General features: G+C 29.8%; 2 protein-coding genes across 9 annotated transcripts in view; both read right to left on the reverse strand.

Moving 5' to 3' along the window:
• Positions 1-17,930, reverse strand: part of LOC123010234 (protein sickie) — a 146,572-nt gene that overhangs the window by 49,990 nt on the left and 78,652 nt on the right. For 7 of the 8 annotated variants that reach the window (XM_044406946.1, XM_044406945.1, XM_044406944.1 and 4 more), the window contains 2 exons: positions 15,953-16,155; positions 953-1,584 (listed from right to left, as the gene is read on the reverse strand). In XM_044406946.1, the coding sequence (XP_044262881.1) occupies positions 953-1,584; positions 15,953-16,155 (835 nt within the window). Of the gene's footprint in view, positions 1-952; positions 1,585-6,147; positions 6,240-15,952; positions 16,156-17,930 lie in introns of those variants that run through there. The other variant, XM_044406951.1, reaches the window with a different exon arrangement.
• Positions 11,439-13,018, reverse strand: LOC123010240 (facilitated trehalose transporter Tret1-like). Its single transcript, XM_044406956.1, has 2 exons — positions 12,912-13,018; positions 11,439-12,865 (listed from the first exon to the last, which is right to left on the reverse strand). Exons 1-2 carry the CDS (start codon positions 12,943-12,945, stop codon positions 11,553-11,555), a joined length of 1,347 nt encoding a protein of 448 aa, XP_044262891.1. The 5' UTR covers positions 12,946-13,018; the 3' UTR covers positions 11,439-11,552.

A 17,930-nucleotide genomic window follows, 5' to 3' on the forward strand; every position in this document is an offset into this window, starting at 1 on the left:
TTTAATTAATAATTAACAATTGTTATAAACAATTATAAATATCTCGACCGATAATAATTGTAATACGAAAATGAAACCAACTCCATTCGAGCAGAAAAAACCCTATAGGTTGGTAGAGGGGTTTTAAGGGCAAAACCAACCCCCTATCTCCCTCAGAAATAAAGATATTAAGAGTTGAAATTTCAATATCGCTATTTGGACAGTTCCTGTGGTCCAACAATCTAAAATACACACGTAATCCTTGTGAAAATAAAATAATATTTACTTTAATTAATAATTTATAAAGAATTAACAATTGAAATAATCAATTATTAATATCTCGGTGAAACACAAAAATCTGAAAAGTATTGAAAAGTAAAAATTTTTTTTTCAATATTGCGTCTGAAAGAAATCTATATCGATACTAAAACCGATGCTTTAATGGATGCTGAAATAAACTAGTACAACTTACTTTCTAGAGGTTGGTAATGGTGGTTTTTAGCGCCGTTTTATATTTCAAATAGTGTGCATGAAATATTTGCAGTAGTCATTGTTAATTCAACAAAATTTTGAAAAATATTCGAGATTTGATACTTCGAAAATCATAATTTTCAAACTTTGTAACATTTATTACTAACCTTATTAAGGAAAAAGTTCCTAAATTTTGAAAAATTGACTCTTATGTTAAAAAAATACATAAAACACGCAAAATAGAAAAAATAGCATAAAAAACTTGTTTCATAACTCATTTGTGGGAACTCGTTCTTTATAAAACTCGCACTTTACTGCTCGTTTCATAAACATGAACTCGTTTACGAAACGCGTTCTTGAATATTTTATTTTTCTGTCAAAGAGAAAAAATTATTTTTTACTTTTTGGTATATTTTTTTAAATAAAAGCTTCTTTTTAATTATTTTTTATTTTCAATTCAATTATCTTATCTCATGAAAAATTGGACACCCAGTAGGCGTACCTTTAATAGCCGCCGTCGGCTTCGGAATACCGGTACCATGTTGGTTCTGCGTGGGCAAGTGGTTCTGACCTTGTCCATTCTTCGCCACAGCCTTGATCTTCGATTCCACCAGCTTCGAGCTCGACAAATTCGCCACTTTCTGTGCATGTTTCTCCACTTCCGTTTTCGTCTGTTTGGCCACCAGTACGTCCTTCTTGAGCGCATTGGGACTGTTCTTCGTGGGCGTCGTCTTCGTCGGCCTCGTCTGTTTCAACCTCGACGCGTTTTTCACCGGTTTCACATCAGCACTAGGTTCCAAACTGGCACTACTATCACTGCGTTCACTCCTCGCCGACGAGACGCCACTGGAACTGCTAGTCCTTTTTCCGTTGGTGGTGGGTGTTGGCCGATCGTTGGATTTGAAAAGTTTCAGTTTGTCGAGCATCGAATTTGAGTTTTTCTGGGGAGGGGGGGTTTGGTAAGGGCTGGAAATTTGGGCCGGAGGGCCGCGAGGAATCATGGAAAGGGCCGGACTCGAGGCGCGACTGGAACCGGCCACTGGACGCACTTTATCTGGTGGACATCGTCGAGAAGGTAGTGCCGAGCCGGGCAAAGGGATGCTACTGCCGCCCTTGTGAGGGATTGCCGACGATCTGGAAGAAAATAAACAAATGTGGTGAAAAAATCAAGCTGTGTTTGAGTTGGGAACAAAGGAAAAATAAACTCTTTTAGAAATTTATAAATAAATTGTGTCGTTGTTAATTCAGCTAAGAGCTAGAACTTCGGAGTTAAGAGCTATTAATTCGACAAACCCTTATCAGCCCTTAGGCCGTCTCAACGGCAGACGTGGGGCCTTAATCGCGTTATTCTGCCATGCTGATGAATTATAAAGACGTAATCTCGCTTTCTGCAACACTAGGGTGCTGTGAATATGTTCGGCCATAATAAGAGCACAAGCAAAATTTACAAATTCTGTTTACAACTTTGATTAAAAATTTTTTTTTTTTGATAATGTTTGTCTAAAAGTAAACATTTCAGTTTTCAGCGACTAATATGTACCTATATGACAATAAAAAAAATGACACAGGTAAGAAAAAATGTATGAAAAAAAATACGTTCAAAAACAAAGAACAAAGAATAAAATTACATTACGATCTGTAACTAACATGAGTTTCACGATGCATTCGCAAATATCAGAATTAAGTTTCAAAATCTATTTTTTTGTTAGTGAGTTAATAAAAATTTCATTATTCTTGTACCTGTGTTAAAAAAATTAAAAAATGTTTGAAAGCAATTTTTAAAGCTTCAATATTTAAAAAAAGTTACTCCGTAGGCACTGATATTAATGTTTTATAACAAATTTTTTAAATTAGTGCAAAAAAAGATGAAACTGTACAGTAAGCGGCAAAAATATGAAACAATCTGATTTATTAAAACTGAAAATATTTTGTTTTAACAAAAATATTCGAACAGGTCAATTTTCTTTTTAAAAAATACAAAATTCTCAACTTGATTTAAAATTGTATGTTTGTTTGTTGTTGGTATTATTTCACTTTGTTGTTGATTTTTTTTCGAAAACTTTATGTAACATTTAATATTTTGATGTTGTCATTTTGAGAATTAAAAGATTTACCGAACTGACTAAAAAAATTAAGAGTTTCCATTTAAAAAAAGGCAATTTATTATTCAAAAACCAAAAAGAGTAAAATTTTAAGTCAAGTTAAAAAATTGTGTATTTTTTAAAAAGAAAAGTGACCTGTTCGAGCACTTTTGCCAAAACAAAATATTTGCAGTTTTATTAAGATTATTCCATAATTTTGCCGCTCACTGTATAGTTTTACCCCTTATGAACATAAAGTTTGGATATTTATTATAGTAAAAAATCATTGATACAAAATTGTTTAATATGAATAAAAAAATTCATTTTTCTCAAATGATTTTCTCGAGTATTTTCTATTATCCGCGACACCGCTGTCCTATTAAACATAATGTCTCATGTCTTTTTATTACAAATATGATTAATGATGTCAATCCCCTATTTGCAGTTCAGTGCTGCCATAACAACGTTTCGATAAAATTTGACTTTGTATAAGTATTCACAGTTATTGAAATAATAATTGTATAATGGGTAATGTATGCTTTCTTCTCGCTGAAAATGGTTTGAAAAGCGAATTGCAGCTGGCGTTATAAAAGAGATTTATTATGTGCGAGATTTATTAGCTTTTACTGTGTGTTTTATGCTCCTATATTGCAATAAACGCAGTTAATGCACATTTAAACGGATGTGATAAATAGAGACTAATATTTATGTATTTTAAAGCATGCAGAGTAATTCAATAAAATTTATAAATCAATAAAATTATTAAAATTACAGAACACCTATTTAGACATAATTTTATCCACACCCAAATATAATTATTGACAATGTAGTAAGTATGGGAAATGACCACTTCCCAACCTTAACTGTCATGTGTCATGTTTTTCCAAATGTGATAATTTTTTTATTGGCTTTCTGTTCTTTAAGGATGATTGTGAATGAAGTGGTCGTTGCTTCATCGAACCTCAGCTTGGTAATGAAACACTTCCCACCTCGGTATGTAATCTACCATTATTTTAATCAAGTTTTTAATATCACCGTAAGCTTTGCCATTGGTTCAGTTCTTCGTTATGCAAAATTAAAGCTTCATTTTGAATGGTTTACTTTGGTAAGCCCGTAAAACTGCTATTAACGTAAAGCTAAAAAAACGGTAAAGAAATATGTTTTTAATTCAATTCAAAATTTAGTATTTATTAAAAAAGCACTTTACTCACTTTTCCCAAAGTATAACAATTAAAGCTAACACAATATTATCGTTACCATTCCTTTATTATCTTATATTTTGCATTTTACGTTATGCTTCAATAAGATGGCTCTTTATGTAACAATATATATGTAACCGAGATCCTTGAAATAACAAAACCCTTGTTCACTGAAGCTTGAACAATAAATTGGGGGTGGAGTGGCTTATGTTCGCAATCAAAATAATTTATATAGTCGTGGTTTCATTAACATACAACCCTCATTAGAGGGGTTTATTTTGTAAAAAAAAAATAAAGCAACTGGGAATAAATACACGTTTCGAGACATAAATCAGAAAATCCGTTTGATAAAGAGCGCAGTGTTAATCTCCCATTTCATTCATAAGTAATAATGCAATTATTTCAGTCGACAGATTTCACTCGAAAAGCTTAATAAATAATGCAGCAGTCCCTCCAATTCCGGCGAGCTTGAACGACAAATAAATATTTTGAGAGAACTAGTCCAGAACATAATTGATTTTTAATTCAATAATAATTTGATAATCTACATTTGAAAAAGAGTGGTTTTATTTATTATTCATTCGTCTGCATGACAACAAAATCAATTAAAATTAAAGCTGAAACTTCTTGTTAATTAGAAATAAATTTAAGCGCCATAAGCAGTCCCACTCAAGTGCTTCAAACTTAATTAATTTTACAAAAAATTCAAAGCAATTTGAAATTTTTAATAAAGATGTAGTTTTGTCGTATAGTATACATCACGGAGAGTGCCTGGAAAGGGAACCACCTGCTCCATGTGTGGCATAATTTATGGACTAAAAAACTCTATGACACGCACTTGAAAGCTATTTGGAGAGAAAAGAGGGTTTTCTACATTTTTTTGTGCGACAACAAAAAATAAATTTATATAATATTTTCCTTCAAAATATTATATAATTCACTAATGTGAAAACCCAACTAATACCTATTTGAACAAATGTTAAAAAACAAGTTTCTAAATAAAATAATATACCTACATACAGGCTGGTTAAAAAGTAGTAAAACAAGTTAAAGTAAATTAATCAATGTCCTTGTGCCCAATAAAATATCTCGACTTGTTAAGATTGTCTCAGAAATTTTTTTTTATTAAAATTGCTGATTTATGTTTTAATAACTCCTAAATTATAGTAATTTTTACATTTTGATGTAGTTAAAGTTGTATTTTTTTCAATTAATTCTAGGACAGTTTCCATTATTTTAATTTTTATTCTTTTTATTATTATTATTAAATTTTTTCTTCATATTTTTTATACTTTTAAAGTAATAATAAAACACCTTTCTCATGCGAAAACAATAAACTAAATATTTCATCAACTTTTTGGCCTTCTTAACAAACTTCTTCGTTTTTTTAAACTAGTGGTTGCAATGTATTAAAGAATTTATTGTGCACACACAAATTTGCATTTCTCTCATTGAAATAAAAAAGAATAATTTTCCATTTTTAATTACCCTAATAAAATTTAAAAAATCAAATTACCTGTTTCAAAACTAAAAAAAATCGATCTATATTTTTTTTTTATTTAAAACAAAATAAATTTAAGCCGTAATTCTTTTCTGAGACAACAAGTATAATTGAAAAATCAATTATGCTATATAAATGAATGAAATGCCATTTATGTAGCAAATATAATAAAAAGTTATTAAGACAAGTTGTTTAGAATCGAGACTTAGGCCCTTATACCAAATTTGAAAATCATCGACCAACTATGTTTTTTTAATTTTGTTTCAAGATAATTGCTTTACGTCAAAAAGATATTTAGTGCTAATAATATAAATTTGTATTTTTTTGTTCGTAATAAAAGAACTCTTAAAAATAAAATACTTTGATTCGTGAAATAATAAAAATACAAAGAATACAAAATTATACTCGGTTATGATTCTAAACAACTTTTCTTAATGTATTTGCCATACAAAAGACACTTTACAGAAAATTAAGTTTTTTTTTAAACTAATTTTTCAAAACTAAAATTATATTAGAAATTAATTTTTAACCAAGCAGGGCTGAACCCCAAAAAAATAAAGAAATAAAGCAATTTTTTTTTATCTTTTACAAACGTCGCTTCACCTATCCGTGGACACACTTTATAAAGGCACTAATTCACTAAAAGACTTTACCGCTTTGTAGAACAGCCTGTATATAAAATATGGGCAAAAAATTTCTGCTAAAATTGAGTCCTACTCAATGACTTAATTTAAATTAAATTAGAAAAAACTGTAAAATAATCCGGTTAAACTCGCCACACATCACATAATTTAAACCCAATTCCGGAACTCTGGTGAAAATTGATTGAAAACCAGACCACTCGCGTTAAAAATCGCATTGCACTGCAGTAAATGCCAGCCGTTGATTTAGGCATCGATTAACCGAAATTACACACCTCCGAACTTCCGGAGAAGTGGGCAAGCTCCTGGACTTGCGAACTCCGGAGTTTGTGTTCCCCATGCTTGAGCGATGGTGATACGACGACACGCGCCCGTGCACTGTTCAGCCACCCCAACAATGAGAAACTGCATCTGCCACTCTTCCATCGGAGCCCTCCCCTGTTCCCCTAAACCCACATTTGCATCAGAATGGTCCACCGGACCCATGAACAACCGAGCGACGAGAAGAGTTTATTCTACAACGCGACGCGATATCTCCGGTGATAAGAGATTTCGAGAATTAATTCGAGGTAATTGCGCGAGTTTGGGAGTTTCGAAAGGGTAGAGAGTTGGGGAAAGGGAAAACTGAAACTTAATTTTACACTAAAAGGGCGGCTTTCCAATGTTTAAATAATTTTCAACCCACTCTAGTTACATATTAATCAAATAATACCGAAAATGCAATTAAATAATGATGATAACATTATTTTGACGAGAGAAATGATCCAGAATTGATATTTTCAATATTTAAAATTATTTACATTTCTCTGCAAATATTGAAACACCACTTTATTAAATATTGATGCATTAATGCAATAAATTCTCTATTTTAAAATTTAAATGTTTGATAATGAATAAGGATAATACACTTAAAATGTAGTAAAAAACAAAAAGTATAGAAACAAGTATCTTTTGTAATCGTTCGTCTTCAAAAAATAATAATTAATAAAAATTAAAGTAATCGTGTTTTGAGAATTAAATTTTGTGTCATACTTTTTTTTTTAATTGGCAATTTATGTAAAAAAAATTCGATAAAAATTGCATATAATGTAGATTGTTGTAATCTTTAGTCTTTAGATCATAGTAGCCTTTGTAAAAATAGTATATTATTATATTATTAGGAGTAAAAGTGATAGTTTATGTGTATGCACCTAGTGAGGCAAATAATTTAGCTCAGCCGCATAAACTCACTTTTAGTCAAATAACATATACCATTTTTTAGCAAGTAAATGAACAAACAAATATAAGGATACTTTGCAACTTTATTTTTAGTAATTGTTATTATTTTTGTGTTTATTAAATTAACTAGTGCATGACTAGTGCAGTTAGTAGTGCAAAATGTTGAATGCTGATGATCTACAATGTACCTCTCCAGAAATTGCTGAAGCAGTGAAAGAGATAAGAAAGCAACAAAATTAATAAATGACAATAATGTCATGGTAAAAGTAAAAACGCTTAGGAGCAAAAATATAATTTTTATTCCATGGCTGAAAAGTAAAGCTTTTATTTGTAACATTTAGACCCTTTTGTGACCTATGCATTAAAACCATTTAAAAAAATTGACTCACAATTAATTTTTTTTTAAATAAATAGTTTAAGCAAAAAACCTTTGGTTGGTATGATCCGTAGTTTCAAAAAATTCAGTCATGCCAACATTTTTGTTTTATCCTTGCACTTTTTTTGATAAAAAATTGTGAACATTTTTACAAATGAGTAAAAGTGCATGTTTTCTTCCTATTTTTAAAAACAACTACAGAGTGGTTTAAGATTTATCGCCAAAGTTAATTAACTGTTTGTTGTACATAATTTTATTGAGTTACTAAAATTGTATTTCACATACGTTTTATACCGATGTTTGAATCTAAAAAAACGTAAATTGCCCCATTTTTTATGAAGATAACAAAAATTCCCTTATCCTAATCAAATTTTGCCAAAAAGTATTAAAATGGCATTAACATTCAGTTTAAAACAAAAAAAGGAAACAAAAATCTTTATTTTTAATAAACGAAAGAAAATTCGATTTATTTTTCTTCATCTTTTTGCACTAAAGCTGTTTGTGCACAATCAGAAATCCGGAAGGTCAAATCTTGTGTTTACGCGACATTTTTATTAAGATAGACTTTTCATCAGGGACGGAGGGAAGATGCTATTACAGCTCCCTCTGGAGAAATTTTAGAGCCTAGGTTTAAATCTAAAAATGGAAAACACGAAAAGCATAAACGTATAAATACTGCGAGATAAGAATCATAAATTATAATAATCTTATTAAACGGAAAATTGCATTTTCTCGCAGACTAGAGAATCATTAGTGCAAGAGCAGCAATTTTCATTAACTACCTAACATTTTTTCTAAAAATTCTTGCAGCATAATTTATATCAAATCCTTGACTACTAAACCAGACATCTTATTCCTTCCTTCCCCGAAGCCTAAACCCAAAAAAATCTCGTCTGCAATAAAATCAGAACCATACATACATAAATTCTCTCCACTAAAGCGTTAAAAATTTGTCGGTTGGTTTCCTTTTTTTCTGTCCCGTGAGATGGCAGATAATACGGTTTTATGACACACTTTGTAAAATGCAAATGTGACCCGTATTACATTGGCACCAAAGGGTTTCGTGTTTGTCATTACGTCAATTGGAGAAAGTTCATCGGTTAATTTGATAATTACTTTATTGGATCACTCGGTAGATAGACGGTCAATAGGCAGTGTTTATGCCAGCTAAATTAACAACACCCGAGGCATAAATCCGGTATAAATCGAATGTAAATTATGAGATATTTGCTATTTTCGTTGTTAAATTTAAATTTACAACAGTTTGCTATCTCAAATTACGATATTGCATCTCCCATAAAATACTAAATCTCGTATAAAACGGATTATTTTTTGCTGGTAGAGAAATACGACTCTATTTACTATAGTACGTTATTGTTCTCCTTTATGTATTTATCTCACATGACTGTAAGCACAGCTTTGAGACGGTTATTTATGACAAGTTACCTCAAACACATTAGGCGTAAAGCACAATAAATTTCTGTGTTATACAGGGTGTTAAAAAAGTTTGCAAAACATTTAAGGAGGTAATAGTACGAACCAAAATAAACAAAAAAGTCTTAATAAACATGGGTTCGCAAAGTAACGGTTTCGGAGATATCGAATGTGAATATTTTTTTTAAATTTTACTACTTTTTTGTTTAAACAGACTGCAAATAAATGTATCAAAAAAACAAATAATTTTCGATATCTCGGAAGGCAACTTTAAGAATTTATTAAAAAAAAAAACTACTCGATAAAAAAATTTTTTTGCTAAGCTTGAAAACAAAAAAAATCGAAAAATTATATTCCAGAAAAACGATCTCATTTTTATAGTACTTTACATTGCACTAATATTTTTTTTTCGTAAAGTAGTTAGTTTATGCAAAAAAACGCTTGCTTCCATATTTTTTATCCACCCGGTGTGGTAGAAAACTTTTGGTTTTTGAATTTTTTTTAAATGTTGAACAAGAGTTTAGTTAGTATTTCCTCACATTGTAAAATTGCAGCGAAACTTTCCTCTGAAATATATTTCCTATAGTGTCGTAATGCACATCCATTGAGCCCTCCATCTCAACATGAAAGCACTTGAGCGTAAAAGTATCATTAGGTCCGAGTTAAAGCTTTATTGCGAAACTTCGGACCTGTTCCAATATTTCGCGGAACATAAAACCCCTTCGCTGCAGCGGTAGACATCCCCTGACATTTCTCCCCCGTTTTTCAATAAAAATAAAAGTATGATGAGTGCGTGTGGTGTGTGCGATATGAAAAGACCCTCCAAATGGACATTCTCGAGACGAAAAAGACCTAATTGAAACGTAAAAACGAGATGGAAATTTTCATTATTAAGCGACGTGTCAATTATTTACTTTGCAATTGCGGTTTGCTCGTTTGGCTGCACTAAAACCCTTGAAGTTTTTTCATTAATTGATAAAAATACATGGTGCTCTGTTTTTATTGATAGAATCTTCAATTTTAAGACGAAAGTTTCTTAATCTGGAGAGTATAGGGTAAAAAACATCCTAACTATTTTGGCTTTTTCGAAACATGTTTATAAATATAAATAATTTAATAAGTTAGTTTTAAATAATTTTGAACTCTTACAGAGAGTTCCAAGTTATTTGGGAGATATAACAAAGTAATGGAATTGGAGTATATTTCAACTCGAATAAATCTCGATAACTAATATGCTCACTCTGCATATAACCCAAATATTATTAACCCTGTCACTCCGTAAATTACAATTTAATCTAAAATTGCTTCACCGAAACATTGGTGGTATTATATCAAACATAATTATCTAGAATAACCCTAAAACAAGCAAATAAAATTACTACAGAATTTTGATTCTGAAAAAGATTTCAAAAACTTCTTATAGAATTGATTATGTAAATGAATTGAGTAAACGCAGGTGTCTTGCGTTCCCTTTAAGTGATTAAATGTCATGTGGGCACACGGGCTACCTTAAGAAAAGCCCTTTTGTTCGCCCTTTAGAGATCTGAAACGGTTTTAAAGTATAAAGCGTTTATTGAAAGTTGTGTCGAAAAATAAATATGAAAAATAGTATATTAAGACTAATCTTGAAGCATGAATTCAATTTAAAAAAACGAATGGCGTAAACACGAATTATTTTTAAAAATGTGAACTTAAAAGTTTTTTTTTTTTAATATAATCTTTTGTATTTTGCCCACTTTATGCCGTTTTTAAACAAAATGTCATAATTTTAAAAGTCAAAACTTGATCTAGTCATCTTTTGACTATTAAGACATCGCATGTGATGACGTCGCGTTCTTTAATATGTTTATTAGAGAATTAAAATAGAGGAAAATTACAAAAAAGACGTTTTTAGAAAAAAAAAGCACCAATGAAAAATATGACTAAATAATACTCCTAAATTAATCTATTTAGAATAAAAATTTATATCGCAAGATAAAAAAATTAAAAATAATAAAAATTATTAAGTTGTCATTTGCCAATTATATACTTTGAAGCAAAATTTCAATGCCGCATAATGACACCCTGTATAACACTCACAGTCATGTCATAGTAATACTGATAACGTTTTAATAATAAATACATGCGTCAAAGTTATTTGATTTTCATTATTACCTAACAATTATTATTTTATACAGGGTGATTTCAACAGATAATAGAGCTCAAAACAGTCGTAATAACGTAAACTTTGGGAAAAAAAAACTCAAAACGTTTAAGTTCAAAACCTTTAAATTGCATTTTTTGACAATTTTTCCGACGCCAAATTGGAAGTTGCACCCTGTGTATCTCAGAGACTATAAACATTCGGATAAGACAAGTTTAATTATTACGAGTTTTTTTGAGCTCTGTTAAAAAAATTGCACATACTTTAAAATCACCCTGTATATTTTATTGTTAATTATTCGTATTGCACTTGTAGGTTCAACTTTTATTGTTATCAGTCGAATACACGCATCTATTTTTATTTTTATTAAAATCAAGAACAAAAAAATATTTTATGAAAAAGAAATAAATATTTATTTTACTGTAAATAAAAAATATGTACAAAAATATTTGTCGTACATACATAGGACACTTACAAAAAATTATATCTACATATTTTGTAATATTTTATTATATTGCACTCATATTGTGTAATTCAATTTGTATCGCTTCCAATGTTTTACCCTTCGTTTCAAATAAAAACTTATACACCAATAAAAAATGTACAAAACAAGATATCGAGTAGGCAAAAAAAGCAACATCCATACCGAGAAATTCACAATCGGTTATAACCTGGAAGAGTTTGGTTGTTGCAAACGACACTATGAAAAAATGTAAAACAAACAACAATGAAACGAAAGCTTTCATATTTATTGGAAACAATTCACCCACCAACATACAGGGAACAGCTAACAATAAACTGTAAAATATCGTAAAACACACCATAACAAAAATCATAATCTTTTTGATAAACTCAGTAATGATCAAATCTGTGTGTAAAGACACATGTAAGTAGGCTGCAATAATTAGAAAAATTACACCAGAAGTGAAAAGCGAAATTAGAAATGTTGGCCGACGTCCAATTTTATCGATAAAGTAAGAAGAAAAAAAAATTACCACCAGTTTGGCTGAATAAAAAATCACCGCAAACATCATCGGTGATATGTCACAAAGTTGGTTAAAAATTGTTTGAGAGTAAGTATCAAAGGTGAAATCACCAGTTAATTGCTTGGCATTGACAGCAATAAATAAAATCATCAAAGCTCTCCGATTCGATTTGATTCTGAACAAATCAAGAAATTGTCCTTTGTTCTCGATTTGTTTGGCCACCGTTTGACTTATCCTTTTAAAATCAACATCAACATCGTTTTTATTTCGAAATATTTGTAGAGACTTTGTTGCCTCATGATTTCTTCCCCTCATAATCAGAAAATAGGGACTTTCAACGAACCAAATGAAAAGTACCAAAAACACAACTCCGAAGCCAAATATAATAAAAGAACTTATTTTAATACTCAAATATGAACCTATAACGTTGATAAACAACATTCCAAAAATTTGCATAATAAAGATCCACGTGCTCAAGGCCCCTCTTACCGTCTCATGTGCAATTTCTCCAAAAAATTGCGGTATGGTTGTACAATACCCAGCAATTCCGATTCCAGCGATAAATCTAGCTGTGCAAAAAACTGCAATAGAATTGCCATAAGCCAGCATTAGAGGTGACACCAAGAAGGGAATTGCAGTCGTCAAGAGTAATTGTTTGCGTCCCAATTTATCAAAAAGTAGAAAATAGATAAGAGCTCCTGTTACTCCTCCAACACATAGTGATACGGTGATCCAAGAACCGTCCGAATGTGTGACCGAATTTTCATTTATCAGTTTTGGAATGTAGACAGAAGTCCAGGCTTCGTAAATGCCGGTAATCAGTCCAGGGAGAAGCCCTTCTTGGGTATTAGCAAAAATATTTCTTTTTTATAAAACACTTACCAGCAAAAACTGTTGCAAAGTAGTAAACATTCATAGCTTTGAAATGTTTAACCAACGAATTACGTATAGACAGTTACTGAAACGGTAGCAAAAAAATAATAACATTGCATATATGTACTTATTATTATGACATGACGTGCAATATACTGATAAAAAATTTTATGCTAGAATTTAAATTATTTTTTTAGTTTGAAACACGTGCATAATTTACAACACGACAGTACACACACCTGCTAAAATTATGGCCAATTTTCGACGAGAATTGATATCTGTTCAAGTTCAAGTCTAAAAATTATCGTTTCAAATTTTCGGTTGATAATAGTATATTATTCAACAAGCGAGAAGGTTGGCCGTTTCCACAAAGATAAAATTTACGATACGAGTCGAAAGCGGATGGAATTGGCCATTTCTCACAGTTTAATGCTTTTTCTAATTTCAACTAATGACTGGACCATACTTTTTATATTTTTTTCTTTTTATTATTATTATTTAATTTTCTTCACAGTAGTAGAGACAATCAAATACTTTCTCCACACTTTTCAATGTTCTTTATAAAACTGGAAACGGTTGAAAAAAAATACAAATTCTTTAACATGTTTAAAAGTTCAATTCTAAGATGCAATTTTAACTGTTTTCGATAAACAGAATTTTTTATGTTTTTTCTGCTCATTATTGTTGAATCACGATTTCTACACGAAACTAATACCCTAGGTCATTCGAGATAACAAATAATAGCATTGTTTGTTGTTTCCTGAAATATTCATATTCTTGATAATATTTCGTTTTAATTATTATTTTTATTCACAATTTTTACAGTAAATTGCAGACTCATAATCTTTTGAAGGTTAGAAAGTCATTACATCCCGTGGTCTGCAAGTAATTAATGTACCAGGTTTATAAAAATAAAAAACAAATATTTTATTATCTTATTATTTAAATAAAATGTAGTAGTAGAAACTCGTTGTTACATCCTCGCGATCTATCTAACCTTAAAACTGCGCTTCTGTCGTACATCAAGGCGTTCGGGGTAAGTAATTACATATTTCCCATCTGAGTTATAATATACCATTTATTCAGAATCATTACAAAATATCGATTCCTAATGTTGTGGAGGTCGAAAAGTGATTACATTTCCTGGTCTAAAAGTTATTTGTGTATTAGGTTTACAAAAAAAAAAACAGATATTTTATTATTTAAACGAAATGTGGTGGTGGCAATTTGTTACACCCACCATTTTGATTTTCTAATAGACATATTAAAAAACGCGACGTCATCATCAAATTTTGACTTTTAAAATTAAGACATTACCAAGCATCACAACAATCCCTAAATCGACTAAAGTGTATGTGTATAAAATGTGTAAAGAGGACAAACTACAAAAAATATTATTAAAAAACTCGTTTTATAAGACTTTGAAACACTCATTCTTTAAAACAATTGGTAGCTACAGCACTCGTATTTTAAACTTAAATTCGTGCTTAAAGACTGGTCTTGTAAAATTAGTTTTTTTGTAATACTATTATTCATACTAATTATTCACAATCACTGTAGTGAAAATATACCGATTCGTAACCTTTTAGAGGTTGGTAAATACGTCATTCTATCCCTTAATTGCTTACACCCTCGGGCCCTACGCCTCTCGGCCATATAATCTAAGCCAAAGTAATACAAAAAAATTATGTTTACAAAGAGCCCACTTATTTATAGAAAACCTTGTATCGAAAACCGAGAAAGTAAAAACTGATTTATTTTCTAAAGTGATATAGAGTAAATATTTTTTAAAACAATAATGGTACGTTTTAAAATTCGAAACTTATTAATTGGAAGTCCTAAGTAACACAAAATTTCGAGTTTGAAAAACCAAGAATAAAAATGAAATGCAGACTTTCATACATAGTATTTTAAAGCAAAAACAGTTAAAAAAATGTATTAATTAAATTTTGATGTTAGAAGAGTCAAAATTAAAAAAAGATTAAGAGAATTTAACAAGATATGCAATCTAAGATTTCAATGTGAACTCAAAATTTAACTTTTTCTCTTACAAAATTTAAAAATGTTACCAATTAAAAGCCTTAAAAACCGAATTCCGACAAAAATCAAAATACTAAAATAACTCGAATCTAACGCAGTCTAATACACCCCATCTTCTCACTCAAGTTAGTGGCTTTGTTTGAAAACCACTGCAACCCCGGCGTTAATTCCACTCCAACATTGTGAAAGCGAACTTCCAAACAAGCTGCGTAATCATAATTTGTCTTCCCAAGAGATAAATAAATAAATTTAACGATTCACGTCGTGCATTTGGGAATACAAGTTCAAATTTGCAAAGCGACCAGTTTACGCTTAAAAAGCTTTTTACACCAACGATTCGAAACATCTGCTGCGTTAAAACCAAATCCGATTTGGATTTTAATCAGAAATTTTGTTTGCACAATTTACGAGATTTGTTTCAACACACCGAAAAATCGCACTTCAATATTTCAATATTTATTCAGTGACTTGCAATTACAACATTTTTAGTTTAATTCGTAGCGTAATTAAGAGAAAAGGGAATTTTGATTAAAGCGATAAATTTAACTTGAGACGCAACAAGCTTAAAGACTTAAACAGATGGCACAAAATAAGCCTTTCGTAATTATTAATACTTCTTAATGCTCAAATTTAATTGCAAGAAATATTAACAAAAATGGTGGATGCGCCGGGATAATTTTAATCCGTTAATTTTGCATTAATTGTAAAATAATTAATAAGATCATCTCAGGATATTAAATAAAACTACCGCAAACGTGCTTTGTAAAAATCAATAATGATTGTTTGAGAAGCACTGACGTTGTGTTATTTGGGTTGCATAATTCAGTGTGCAATAAATCGTTTGTGAGACACTTATTATTCTCGTGTGGTTTATTATCGAAATTTCACAGTTTAAATGTATCATAAATTCATCAAAGTAGTAATAAAACACTAGAGTTTAAAGTTTTTTTTAAATAAAACAGTTAGGTATAGGCAACCAACATTGCGCTGGTGTATAACGTGTCACCTACCTATTCGGCGTCATTTCCCCTATCTGGTTCTGTTGGATTTGCTGTGCTCGTTGTTTGGCGGCTTGTTTATGGCGTGATAAGGCAAAGAAAAGCGCCAAAATCGCCTTTAATTTTCCATCGCGTAATTCTTGAGCCGAAACATTTTCCAGGCCGGAAACATGTTGTGCTTTTAGAACGCCCAAACACAGGTTGATGTTGTCGAGCTGTAAGAAAAATAATGAAAATGTAAATAAATGATTTGTTTAACATTGTACGAGGCTTTGTTAAAAGAACAAAAAGTGTGATGAATATTCATTTTGTTATTTTGTTATGGAAATAGGACGCATCCACCAATTTTACACATTGAATGATAAATGTAATTTTGATGGAAATGGGTGTTCAGGTAATTTTTAGCACAAAGAGGCGCCAAGTGGTGGCTAATTTTGTATCATATTGTTGTCAGCGGTGAGTTAGGTAGCGGGAAACGCGCTGGTAATAGACCGCGCCTTGCTATTTCTAAATTTTCTTATTATTAAATAATAATTATTCAGAGGTAAAGTGAAGTTTATTGTTAAAACTTAAGTGATCAGAATTTTAATTAAAAAAAACTTAACAAATTTTACTGTAGTCTCAACGCAATTTTTATTGTGTAAATTCCCTAAAATTACACAAAAAGTAAAAGAAAAATTTCGAATTTAATTTTAAAAATTTTTGGCAAAAAAATACTCCACGTTATTATAAAAGTTATAAAGATTATAAAAATTTTAAGTTTTCAAGTTTAGAATTTGTAGAAAAAAAATCTAAAATAACAAAAACGTATTATAAAAATAATTTCAAAAATATAACAATGATAATAATAAATTTCGCAAGTTCAATCATAAGGATTAAATTTCTGATTGAAATAGAAAAAGTTTAAGTTTCCAAACAAAATTCGTTTCAATTTTTTAATATCGAAATTACAATTCCAAGTCTATCAAATGATGAGAATTGCAGTTTTCAAATTCTAAATAACAAATTCTAAATTCATCGAATTTTAAGTTTTAGAGTCAAAACTTCGAATTTCAACGTAAAAAAATTTCTGTTTTTGCATTAAAAAAATGTAACATTTTTGCAACTATAAAATGACGAATCTACAGGTTTCTCAAAAAAATTCATCATCGGTTCTAGAAGTTACACTAGATTTGATCTAAAAATATGTTTTATTCCAAAAATCCTCAAGAAAAAACAAAGATAAGACTATTTTCGGCAAAATTTTTCGCCTAATTTTTGACCAAATTTTGCGAAATATATGAGTTACTAGCCGAAAAACATGCTAAAAAGCTTAAAAAAAACAAATTTATAAAAAGTGATTTTTTTTCGTATAAAAATTAGAATTAGAATTAGAATTAGAATAGTTAAAATTAAGTAAGCAGAATTTTTAATCCATAAACTAAGACTAAAAAAAATAAATAAAAAAAATCTACTCAAAAGTACCAAATAAAACCAAAATTAAAAAAAAAACAAGAAGTCTTAATTTGAAAAAAAATTAACATTAAAAAGTCAAAAATTAAAATTAAGAAACTTAAAAAATTCTTAAAAACAAAAGTCAAATTTATAGCTGCTTATCAAAACTCAGATATGGAAAAACAAATTTCCAAATTTTAGTTTAAATGAAGACTAATATTTGCATTTTAAAAAGTTCTGAAGAGTTCTGAAGAAAGTTCTCAGATTCTCCTATCTATACCGTTTTGGATAATAAGAAAAAGTATATTAATATCCGACTTTAAAGCTAAAAAAATATCAAAATTGCAAAATTTTGTATTTGAAAGTTACATTTTTGTCAATAGGATAAGGAACATAAAATTAGATCAAAATTCTGAGTTTATAAATCACAATTTAGAAATGGAATTTTATCTTTCAAAAACGAATTTCTAAATTAGAGTTTAAATAAAAAAAACCTAAAAATTGCATTTTAAAATTTAGTTCTAAAGAAAGTTTTGAGTTTCTCTTAACTTTTAAG

The sequence above is a fragment of the Tribolium madens genome, unplaced genomic scaffold (assembly GCF_015345945.1).
Source record: "Tribolium madens isolate multiple individuals breed KSU strain unplaced genomic scaffold, Tmad_KSU_1.1 Scaffold_7;HRSCAF=85;Tcas5.2_LG10, whole genome shotgun sequence".
Taxonomy (NCBI): domain Eukaryota; kingdom Metazoa; phylum Arthropoda; class Insecta; order Coleoptera; family Tenebrionidae; genus Tribolium; species Tribolium madens.